Here is a 12,176-nt window from a genome sequence, read left to right as displayed (position 1 = left end):
TTTTACAAACAAGCACCTTTGTGTGGATTGTAGGTAGTTTTAAAATGATGTCAAGCTTATTTTCTTACAAAATGTACAGAAACTGCAGAATTGTACTTCATTAACTGCTAACTATTGTGCATTTCCCAGCCAGGTGTACCAGAGATACAAGCAGTTGTGTTGACATTTTGGCCACATACAGAAACACACATACACACACCAAATGTTATGCCCCCCTGCCTTTGTTGCAGGGCAGTAATCAATTATCTCAGTATGATGTCATTCTGCTAACCCTCCCCCATGCTCTTCAGCCCTCCTTGCTCTTCTGTTGTCGCCTGCGTCGAAAATGGAAAGTGCGACCTAGTAATCCAGTGCTGGGAAAAATAATTTCCAAAAACCCACAGTGTACATGCGTTTAATTGCAGGTTTTTGCAGGGATAAATAAATATATTGAATGAACGCTGCACTTAAACTGCACGTACACACACCCACTTGATACATCACATCATCGAGCAGTGATTTGATTATTGCTGAATGAATCCCCTGGCTTGATCACACTAGGTCATCTGGCCTCCATCCTCAGTGAGAGGATAATTGAATGAAGGACAGTAATGAAGACACATGGGCACCAACATGAAGGGCGACATGAGGTCTGTGCTTTGGACTTTCTCTTTTTGTGTAGCTACAGGTCCCTAGTTAAACGCTTACCTGAGTATAAATAAAAGCTGCATTATGAAGTTATCAACCTGAATTTAAAAAACAGATGTGCATCTTTTACAGATGTTTTCTGCCCCCTGCAAGAATCAGAAGACCTCTAACACATGTATGCAGCTGTGGACATTGAAAAAAAGTGATCTGCTGTTTCCTCACTGTATGCAGAGCAGACCCCTCCAGCATTAGGAAGATAATCCATTTAGGTTGTCTGTGTGTCAAGATACTAGTTTGCCCTGGTTTCTTGCTGCTGGGTTTTGTGAGGTCCAGTGTAACAGATAGCAACATGCATATTGATCAGCTGCCCCTGCATATGGAAAAAGACAACCACTCTTTCGCGAGAGCTCTAAAATTAAAATGAATGAATCAGAGCAGAACACACTGGGGCAAACTGTGCTCCCATTTTTGTCAGCCTCATTTTCTTCATGAAGTAAAATTCCATGTGACACTTTATCACATGGAATTTATGATAAATCCGGGATTAGCTGCATCAAAACCTAAACCTTGAGACTGGCGCTTACGATGAGGGTGGATTTAGTCTTTAATTATTGCTCCTACGCTCATTAAAAGGCAACACTATATTTGTTTGATTCTATTTCGGATTTAATTCTGCACCTCTCCATCATCTCCGAGAGCTTGGAGAGGCTGGGGGGTGGGGGGGTTCTCTGAGCAAGAGAGCCAGAGCAGAGCTAATCAGCTCAGTGTATGTGTTGTGGCAAAGACTAGTGCTTGTGCCAATTCTGATTTAAAGTACAAAAAGAAGCGTGCAGTTGTGGATACACACATTACTGGGAAGCGTAAGAACATGTGCACGTGTGGGCTCAAAATAGTAACTAGCTTTGTGAACCAGTATTTCCCATTTAGGCTAGGAATGAAGCTCACAGACAAATTCCTGTTAATGCCTTTACATACAATGTAGTTTATGACCTATTCCAGTACCAGTTGGCAGCATTTCTCTGAATATCTTAGCTGGAATCAGTCATGCCATTAATTCTTTTCATTCTACTCTAAAAACTAATGCTCATTAGAAGCAAGCCCTGTCTATGCACATACATGCATCTAGTAAAAGATATCCCAGAGTTTAGTTCTATATTTATAAAACAAACCAAGAAGATGAAGCCCTGCACATTTCTCCTCCTAGCCATAACATTTTATAGATTTAATTCAGTCAATCTATTGGATCTGTCTGACTTTGCTGTTTCTGATGTGACTTGTTTGTTTTGCTGTCTGTGGAAATAATTTACAGCATTGCCTGTAATTACTGCAGCAGATAATCACCTAACCACCTGAAATATTAATACACAGAGAGCCAGGAAGCATGATCAATATTAATATCTCGGCTCACGCCACACAAGAGCATGCAGACACACACATACACACACACAGATTTTGTGAACTGAGCTCTGAAATGAGATATGGGAAAATTTCAAAGATCAGAGTTAAGACACGTTAGTCCATATGTTTGATCAGCTTTACAGTCATCAATAAATATTTCTCAAAGAAAATGCCAAAAGAGCAAGTGGTATACATGTCAAGGTGAGCTTATTTTGGTAAGCTTGTGGGGAGTAGATCTAAAAGGTGAGAAGACTGTGGATGTAGGACATCAAGGACAAATGTGAGAGAGGCTGTGAAACTGGGATGGCAGCAAAGCTTTTTGTGCCTGTCATTTATGACAGCAGGAACACCTTCTATGCTAATGCATATTTGCAGCAAAATAGCGTAAAATGTGGAGTCAAAGGACACAAATTCTCTGCTTCAGATCTGATGATGCCTGAAGTTCTGTCCCCAAAGCCCCAAATCCCATTTTGATGGAAACCATCATCAGGGTGATTATATTTCTTGCAGTGTATCGCCATGATGATGCTAAAAGCTTACTTTGACTTTTCCATGGCTAATTTGTTTCATCTTCTTTTCAAATCCTCATGCTTTGCCCCTTCCATCCTTTGCCTGTCCATCATATTTTGCACTTTCCTCCTGCCCTCGTCCTTTTTTACAACCACCTCTCTCTCAAGTGGACTGCATGGCCTATTGCCATAGTAACAGACAGCCATGACAGGTGGAGATAGCAGGTAGTGCAGTGATGCATGACTCCCCCTGGGACTGCAGAATGCCAACACTATAGAATGAAAATGAGCAGAACAGACTCTTTTATAAGAAGTCACCCTCTACATACAGATTTTACGGTCATTCATTGGTGGTTATCATAGGATGAACACATGCAGCAAAGCTGCAGCGCCATTGTTTCACAGTTAGGCTGGACAGAGGGCCAAGTGGAGTTTACTGGATTTTTAGCTTATGTTATGTATTTCTATTGCATCACTCTCTATGGCCAGATCTGAACCACGGTGAGCCAAGCCAGTCTGTTTCATGCCAATAAAAGACTGGGTTCAACACTAACAAGATCCTAGAAATCCCATGGGTTGCAGCAAAACTGTTTGCTCTATAATATGAAATTGATTTGATTCAGTGTTGTATACTGGCAGTGTTCACATGCTGACCTTGCACAAAACAGAAAACACTTCAGTTTAGCAACTTATCTGCTTGCACTGAAGGCATAAACCTTAGGTCATTGCTCTCGGGCTTAATCATAGGACACATATATACTAAATTACACTGTCTCCAACATCCAGAGGCACCGCGATCAACACCGCACCGTCACATCTGCAGTCTGTGAGCCATTTCTCCCACACTTGACCAGTGCAGTAGTGGAACACGTGGAGGACAAAAGCGAGAGTTTTCTCACTTGGGTGGAAAATACACACATTTCTTTAGTGAGCTATGCCTCTCACAAGGAAGTTATCAAATGATAAAAGGACCGTAGATGATAGTAAAGGGGAGGGGCAAACAAGCAGCGTCCTTTTTAATGAGATGGCAGTGGCAGCATGGGCACGCGCCATGAGGAGAATGGTGAGAGAAAGCATGCCGGTGAAAGAAAAAGAAAACAGCACAAGGAATAAGGAATAGACAGTGGTGTCAGTCCCGTACTCCTCTGAGACTCACCATAAGCAAGCACACGGCTGATTCAGGGATGAGTTGGACAGCCATATTTGGATCCTCCTATAGATTTGTGCGCAAAGGGAATGCCTCCAATTTCCTAAAGGGACCTGCTTCGATGTCCTCTTAATCTGAGTCTTCACTCACAAAGTAAGCTCACACTGTCCAAATGAAGATCTGAAGACCTTTGATTGGTTCCCTCACTTTGTGTCCTTATAACCACCCCCTGTGCTGCAGACAGTCTCTTCAATTGCAATTCTGTGGTCTCTGGAGACCGGAGTCTCTCCAGTCTCTCTCTCTCTCGCTCTGACTCTTCAGTCTGTGCGGTCCTCCTTCTTCCAGTTCTTTGATCTGAGAGCAGAGTAGAGCAGACCCCAACTCCTCCTTTCACATTTAAAACACTCCCCGTGAATCCCACACCCACCTCCCCCAAAACCGTTATTTGGAGGTTTCTCGCTAAACACTACTCTCCCCTCTGTTGCTGCCCTCTTCCTACCTTTTTCAGTGTACTATCTATCAACACAAAGCACATCCAGCCATGCACGTGGGGCTTCAGTGCAGCTGTTTTCTCCCGAGGCTGTCCCGTTGCTGCTCCAGGGGATGTAACCTGCTGGCATAAGTGATGCTCCCCGTCTATAGCACTCTTCCACTGTGATGGAAAAAACAGACGTTCACCTCAGCTCTCGGATCCAGCGCAGAGGGCTGCCCTTTACATTAATCCCCAGCTTCATATGTCATCAGCATGAGACAAGGGCAAAGAGGGATGCAAAAGAAGGAGGATGTTATAGACAGTCTCTACAAGGGTAGAGAATTAAGGAAAATGCAGATAGGAGGAGAGATGTAGCGTAGAGAGCAGCCCCTGGTGAGAAAGGTCCTCACTGAGATGAGTGTAAATGAAGGTGGGTGGGGAAGAGGGAGGGGAGTGAGGGATGGAAATGCAGAGAGCAGGAACAGACCGCGCCTATCGATGCCGGCTGAAACAGCAAGGCAGCATGGGATGCGAGTGAATACTCCTCAGCTCTCTTAAAAAAACGGGGGAGTGTACACGACTGAATATGCAAACCAGACATAGAGCCGTAGTGTCATGTTCACAAGCACCATTGCTCCAGATGCAGAACAATGGTTTGTTTCTCACCTTTAAAGGACTGTGTTTGACATTAATAATATCCATGAATAAAACATCTTGATCTGGCTTTGGCTTTGTCTGCAGAGAAGATGAAAAAGAGAGGCAGAGAGAGAGCTTATTAGAAGAATGTCATAAATCATGTAATCATTCAACTGATGAGCTCAAGATTTAGCTTCAGCACAGCTTCAGATATTATGATTCTGATTATGTCTCCATTGTGAATTGCTTGTTTTACTGGGTGTTTTGCAGATGGATGCATCTATTTTTAATTGCTAATTAATTAACTGTTAATTTATATAAATAACATCATGATTAAATTTCTGAACTAAGAACCCTTTTTTTTTAAACAATAGTAATCCCAAATCTTTACGAATAGTTAACTTTATTATAATAGTAGATACTTAATACCATAATACCATAAAAATGTTGCACCTTTTTTAACATTATGAAAAAATTATGGCGCCTTTTTAGGCTGCCAATAGCAACATGTATTTGTTATTTTTGAATGAATCGTAGAAAAAGTCCTTGTAAATGGTCAGGGAGAAGACCTAATGTCCTAAGAAGTTTGAAAGCTCTTCAAGTCTGGCTCCTTGGAAGCAAAATATAAAGAAATATAAAGGCTTTTGCACAGTATTGTATCTCACTAAACTTTACTTACTTCTTCATATCGTATACAAAAAAGCACCATAAACGCACCTCAAATACTCGGTCAGAGGACTGATCGATTCTTGCAATATTTGGAATCTCTGATACTCTGCATTTTCACACTTCTGCTCTTTTAGAAAACACACTGGGAAAAAAGAGGGCATCTTTGGACTACTTCTTTGCAGGAAACTGAGGTATGCAACAATTAAAATAGGAACCGAAAGCTTAAGCAGTTCCCGTTTGGATTCAATGCCAGAAAAGGAAAGTTTGTAATGATGGAAACTTTAATACTCCAATACTTAATACTTAAACACTTTTTAAGTCAGGTCATGATTTCTTTCTGTGTAAGGACGTGCATGCTGTAATACTGTCAATACTCGCTCATTACGTTTCGTGTAAGCCCCGCCCCTTCACTACATTTCGGGCGTGCCAGGATATGAAAATGAAAGTCGGAACGTCTGTATTTTTTCATTTTTACCAGGGCTTTGGCTTTTCTTAGATCTGCATGTGGAACAGCTTGAGGTGAGTAGCAGCCAGCGTTTTACTTTTTTATCCTCTTTCCTCACAGATGCTTTAACTCCAAATCAAACGACAGCTCCAGTTTGCAATGAAAAGTTTTTCAGAACAGTTTTTTTTTTTAACTTGTTCACAACAGGAAGAGCATTTCTCATTGCTCATTAATATTGGTGTCATTTCATTTCAAGCATTTTTTTTTTCCAAACGTGTAAGGAAAACGAGTTTGCGTACAGTTTAAAACTTGGAACAAGTTTTGGTTGCGTTTGTTTTTTGTTTTTGTGGTCAGAATTTGCTAACATGATTTCACTGTCGTCATATGCGGAATAGACACACTAATTATCAACGATGTAAATGGGTACTGTAAAAGATAAAGCGGAAGGGAATTAAAACAATTTGTGGAGGGGACAGCGGTCTGTCAGAGAAGTAGGAAGAGGAACACACAGAAGAGTGGTGAGGGTAGAGCCTTACTGGCTGTATAGGAGTTTAGTCTCCTTTTTTTCTTTCTAGCTTTGGGAAATTCAGAATCCAGAATTTCACAAATGTTGTGAGAAGTGCACCAGTATTGTTAAAAAGTGGAAAATGTGTATCAATGTGTTGCTTCCAGTTGCTTTCATGTTAGTGCAACAAAGACTTCTAAGGTGTTGTAAAAAATACTTACAAAAGCTGGGTTTATTCTCCTCTCTGTGTCATTTTATTATGTTTTAAGGTTTTGTACCTGAGTTCAGCAGGTGATGGAACTCGAGAGACTTAAATTTGAATCAGTTGAAAATGAAAACTTGGAGAACTGGCAGTTTATTGGCTTTGGTGGATTTGGTCAAGTCTTCAAAGCTAGACACAAGAAGAGGAGGTGTGACGTGGCCATTAAGCTACCTCGAGATGCTGCTGGGTAAAATTAGAACAGAACAATTTTTTCTTTCTATACTTCCAAGTACATGAAATAGTCCTTTCCTAAAGCTTTTACATTTTCCTTCCAACACTAGGGACATAGAACTGTGTAAGGAGGCAAATCATATGGCCCAAGTCTCCTTACACAGTTCTGTGCTGAGGCTTTATGGAATATATAGGGGATGTCCACCAAATGGAGGGCAGAAAATTCAGTTGGGAATTGTTATGGAGTTCATGGATAGAGGATCTGTTCAGACCCTGCTGGAGACTTTGTCAGGTCCACCACCATGGCCTCTGGCCTTCCGCTTGGCCTACGAAATCGCTCAAGGAATGAACTTCCTCCATGAGAAGAACATTTTGCACCATGACCTAAAGCCAAGCAATGTACTGCTGGATGGTGACCTTCATGCCAAGGTAAAGTGCTATTCACTCAACTCATTAGTTTATACTGATGTAATTGTGTTATTTTATTTTTTTTCCTTGATTATTTTGCAGCTGGCAGATTTTGGTCTGTCCAGGGTTTCCACCAGTGTTCTGATGAACTCCAAAGAAATGTCCACAGTGAAAGGAGGCACACCTGAGTACATGCCTCCAGAGTCTTTTGATCCATCATATAAGCCTGTTCGTAAATTTGACATATACAGGTAAACATTAAAAGAATAGTTGTGGGGATTTATGTATGATTATAGATTTTACCTTAAACACAGTGTGTTAATTCCTTCTCTTTCTTTATCTTGTAAAGCTATGGTATTCTTCTGTGGTCTATTATTTGCGGAAAAAAGCCTTTTCCAGGTACAATGAATGGATTTCAGTTACTTATCATTTTCCATAAATTTCTCTATGTTTGTGTGTTTGTTTTTCCTCATAAGTTTCCAGTTTATTGGTCAAACAATTTTTGCCCTTCTTTTTAAAATTAAATTTTAATTTAGATTTCATGTTTTACAGCTAATATAAATATTATCAAGAAACGTCCAAAAATACACTGTCTCATTTGTGCTCATGTTTTTTTTAATGAAAGTCTTTGTTGCATTTCACACAGATGCTAATCGAGGTCTTGTGAAAGTGAGGATCCCAAAGGGGGACAGACCTCCCTGTAAAGAAATAGACCAGACAAAGGCAGAAGGGCTGAGAGAGCTGGTTGGCCTCATGGAGAGGTGCTGGGATGGAGATCCATCCAAGAGGCCAGACTTTGGAGGCACGAAACTACTAACAATTAATGAACTCTTTATTTTTCGTACATTATGCCTTTTAAACATGGACTATGGTTTTGTTTCAGAGTGTGATGAAATCACTAAGGATGTGTTCTCAAAGCACAGGGCGGGGATTCACCATGCAGTCGGACAAGTCATGGAAAAATTGGTGAAACTCAACTTATAATTTCAGAAATGAACTAATAAAGTAGTCAACAATTTCAATTTTAGAGGGAGCACTTTTATCAGACTTCTTTGGGTACTGTTTACTTTCCTAGAATTCACAACATGGTAATCAATATCCTGACACATGTGGTCCACCCGGTGTTAATCATGAGATGCCAGGTAGATTCTTCAGTGCGGTTTGTCACTTTATTCTCAGACTTATTCCTTTCTTAATAACAATGAACATCATACAGATATTTCTCTTTTTTTCAGGACAGTCAGAGTCAAATGATATTGTTGATGCAAGAACTGAAATGCAGGTATTTAATATGCACTCACAAATTTGCCTCTCACAAAGTGAAAAGAAATGTTTTCAAGTCTTTCTCAAGTGTGTCTTGATCATTTTAATTACACGTTGCATCATTAGACAGAATGAATGATCTTATTAGTTGATTTTCACATTATGCCACATGTCACTTGGACACAAGTAGGAAGGATTCACAACCACAATGAGTGTAAAAATAGATATTAGTGTAAAGTTTTAGTAAAGAGTATGGCCTTTATGGTGTATCCTTTTATCAGACTTCTTTGTGTTCTGTTAATTTCGCTTGTCTAGAATATGCAGCTTGATCATCAACAGTCCAACACATCGAGTCCATCTGGTTTTACTGCTGAGATGCCAGGTAGATGCTTCACTATTGCTTGTCACTTATGTTTATTCTCATACGCATTTATTTCTTAACAACAAAAAACATCAGACAGATGTTTTGTATATCTATATATTATTTTCTTTTTCATGACCGCCAGCATCAAATGATACTTTGGACATCCCATTGCAGGTATTTTTTTGGACTTTTCCTCTCAGAAACTGAAAGCAAATAGTGTGACTTAATTTAATTAAGTCTCGTTTTGATCAGAAGACACTTGAAAACAACAAAACCAACTTAAACATTTGTCATGTATGAATACAGGTAGTAAATTTTGTACTAAAGAGGATGGATGTTTCCAGTTTCAGGCAAACCAAAAGGTTTGTTAAATTAAAAAGATAAAAAACAAAAAATCAGCATAAACAATCAAAAGGATTCAACATCAAATCAGATGTTTGTGTGCTGATATGGTTAAAAAGAAGAGACTACATAAATTGTCTTTTCTTTTGGCAGCAGAATAATGTGAGCAGTTCTGCTAGAAATCTGACTGAACATGAAAAAGGTGTGTATTATTTATTATTTCACAGTCACATTCACAATTTTTATTCTATGATTTTTAAATACATGCTTTCATTTTCTTCATTTACAAGCAGCAGAATTTGTTGATAAAAACAGGAAAACGTTAATCCAAAAAGTTTCTGAAGTGCTGGCGATAGCAGATGAGCTTGGAGACCTGGTCCATCCTGAAGCCTATTCAAAGATTCGAGCTATACCGACAAGTCAAGATAAAATGAGGGAGCTCTTTCAAAGAACAATGCGTTCAGGAGGGCGGAGGGTCAAAGCTGCCTTCTTTGATGCCCTTAAAAAACATCATCCAGAACTAGTGGAGAGGCTTGGTATGATTTGCTCTTATTAAACCAATTTCAATATGGTTTAACAAGCAAAGCAATTAATAGTTTTTATTTTCTCCTTTATTTTCTATAGGTTCCTAGTTCCAAAGCAGTTGTGGCATTCCTGCATTTTATGTACATAAGGTCAAAGACTTCCTTTTTTGCTTTAGTGTTTCTCTTTTATGAAAAGCTAATGGAAATTATATCTTTTTTAAGCATTGTTTGATGACGTTTTGTTGCACTGTATTTGTTTTTAGAAACCATGACAGGGGGGAAAAGGGAAAAAAGAAAAGAGCAATCAGTGTCAGTCCTGTGCTTATCTGGGACTCATCATAAGCCTTTCATGTCACATATTAATTACGCCACCAATGCTCGGCTGCGTTGCTATGACTATGGCCATGCATATTAGGTGGCACTTGATTGCAATAGACAACCAGTTGATCCAAGTTCAGTCCTGGTGATCTGAGTAGGTACTAACGGAAAATGGATTTCAACATCCTTTTCAGAATCCTCCTGTAGATTTGTATACAAAGGAAATGACACCAATTTCCTAGAGGGACTCCTCCTGTCTTTCTCTCTGGACATCCAGTCACCATTGTTAACATACGTGATGTCCACCCAAACCTTATCATTCTCCCTCTCTGACTTTTCTGATTTAAGCTGATTTAAAACCAAGTTTAAGCTTAAATAGTTCTAAAGGCCTCAGACATGATTTAGATATTAGTCTTACTTTGCACTCTATACACAGATGTTCTGCTGATGTGAGTGTAAATGATCACCTCTCACCAACTGGTGCTACCCCTCAACCTCCTAGTAGATGTACATGCAGAGTCCCAGGTGTCTTTCTTCTTAAATGATGTGATTTACAAGATTTTGGAAAATTTGACCTCTGACCTTGACATTACTTTCAAGGTTACTTAGATTAGAACTTTTGGTTGCTGAAACTATAGTTTGAATTTCAAAATTCACAAAGATTCTCAGAAAACTTGACCTCTGACCTTGACCTTGACATCGAGGTCACCGAAAGTTGAACTCCTCCAAGATTTTTAGTAGCTGCAACCGTTGTATGAATTTCACCTTATGTCACCTCATTTTTGAGTTATTGCATTCAGAAACCTTGGGTCACCACGCCATCCGCCAGGGGAATTATGACAATACCCCATCACAGGAGTGTGCGAGGGTGCAGCTCAAGCGTGAAGGAGTCTTTGCATCAACTACGTGAACATTACTGACTCACACTGGAATAAATTGGCAGCGGATAAATCAATGAAATGTTTAAACCTAGTTGCATGGATCATAGTGTCATTAAATCTTTGGAGCAGCATGTGATTTATGTGACAGTGCAATTATTTTGTTTTACTTGAAACAAACAAGCTGTGAAGAAGTTGTAAACTTGACTCACTTAGTCAAAAGCATAAAACTCCAAAGTAAAGTCCTGAAGTAAAACAGTTGTTTTATTACATGGAAATGATCGGCCAGCTGGAAAATGTTGAAAATTCAATCAATTAGTGGGAGTTTTTAAATTAATGGCTCCAGTAGGATAGACATGCAAATCCTGGCACTTATATCCACTTTTGAAAGATTGTTTCAGTTTTCTGATCCACTACAGTGCTTCATGTTGTTACACCAAAACTACCAAAAATAAATGTATCCATATAAGTGACTGTCTATGACTGTTTTTCAATTTTTCTTTTATTTTTTCTTTATTAGCAAGCGTATTTTTGCATTCATAAACTCTGTTTCGTAAGCCTGAAACTCCTTGCAGTACAGAACTGCTGGTCCAACATACAGTAAAATGTAAGATTGTCAGATAAATGATTGCTTAGAATAACTTTCATTGCCACTAAGTTAGAGCTCAGTTAGTGTCATGTCATTTTGAAAGGGAAGTGTAATTAGGGGCAATAAATTTCATGGTATTACTCGTGCTGGATAATTCTGATGTATTGTGACTTACGACTTAATCCATTTGCATAGACTGGGTTGCAATTTTTTTACTTTGCACATATTGTCGGTCACTGAAACATGTTTGAATAACCATTCCTTCGTTAAATCAAAGCTTAAGGCACTGGCTCAGAATGGGTATCCTTTTCATTTTTGCAGTTAATTGTAACAAAAAGTAATTAGCCATTAATGACACTCTGGATGCCCCTGTAGTTATCAGTGGGGTTCCAGTAAAAATAAAATAAAGAAATGATTTAAAAAAAAATCTATAATTTCTAAATTTATAATATATATAATTCTTTTCAGGTAGAGACATCAGTAAGTTTAGAAATGAACACCACACAATGCCAAGTGTATTTCACCAGTGATAATTACTGTGAATCATTGTATGTATGAGCAGTGAAATTAAGAAATTTACAGTGTTTTAAGAATGTAGCTTTCATTAAATCCACAAAAACAACAGATTCCACACTTTCTGACTGTATTT

At 39.0% G+C, this 12,176-nt stretch overlaps 2 protein-coding genes across 5 annotated transcripts in view; one reads left to right on the top strand and one right to left on the bottom strand.

Moving 5' to 3' along the window:
• frmd4a (FERM domain containing 4A) overlaps nucleotides 1-4,570 on the bottom strand; it is a 99,093-nt gene extending 94,523 nt beyond the window's left edge. Inside the window, exon 1 of the mRNA XM_085164435.1 lies at nucleotides 3,691-4,570. Coding sequence (XP_085020561.1) covers nucleotides 3,691-3,735 — 45 coding nt within the window. The 5' untranslated portion in view covers nucleotides 3,736-4,570. The remainder of the gene's footprint in view (nucleotides 1-3,690) is intronic.
• Nucleotides 4,571-5,857: 1,287 nt separating this feature from the next.
• LOC146515627 (receptor-interacting serine/threonine-protein kinase 3-like) lies at nucleotides 5,858-11,954 on the top strand. Of its 4 annotated transcripts, none has more exons than XM_085164444.1 (14): nucleotides 5,858-5,977; nucleotides 6,678-6,857; nucleotides 6,952-7,270; nucleotides 7,352-7,500; nucleotides 7,599-7,648; nucleotides 7,896-8,051; nucleotides 8,133-8,215; nucleotides 8,325-8,391; nucleotides 8,485-8,531; nucleotides 8,828-8,894; nucleotides 9,019-9,050; nucleotides 9,375-9,420; nucleotides 9,509-9,754; nucleotides 9,843-11,954. In XM_085164444.1, exons 2-14 carry the CDS (start codon nucleotides 6,703-6,705, stop codon nucleotides 9,848-9,850), a joined length of 1,425 nt encoding a protein of 474 aa, XP_085020570.1. In that variant the 5' UTR covers nucleotides 5,858-5,977; nucleotides 6,678-6,702; the 3' UTR covers nucleotides 9,851-11,954. The 4 variants fall into 4 exon arrangements, with proteins under 4 accessions (XP_085020570.1, XP_085020568.1, XP_085020571.1 ...); XM_085164442.1 differs by having other exon boundaries at nucleotides 9,372-9,420; XM_085164445.1 differs by having other exon boundaries at nucleotides 5,859-5,977; nucleotides 9,512-9,754.
• The last annotated feature ends 222 nt before the right edge of the window (nucleotides 11,955-12,176 follow it).

This window comes from Neolamprologus multifasciatus, chromosome 7 (genome assembly GCF_963576455.1).
Source record: "Neolamprologus multifasciatus chromosome 7, fNeoMul1.2, whole genome shotgun sequence".
In the NCBI taxonomy this organism is placed as follows: Eukaryota; Metazoa; Chordata; class Actinopteri; order Cichliformes; family Cichlidae; genus Neolamprologus; species Neolamprologus multifasciatus.
Note: the sequence above shows the minus strand (reverse complement) of the source record. Positions and strands in the feature narration are given on the sequence as shown.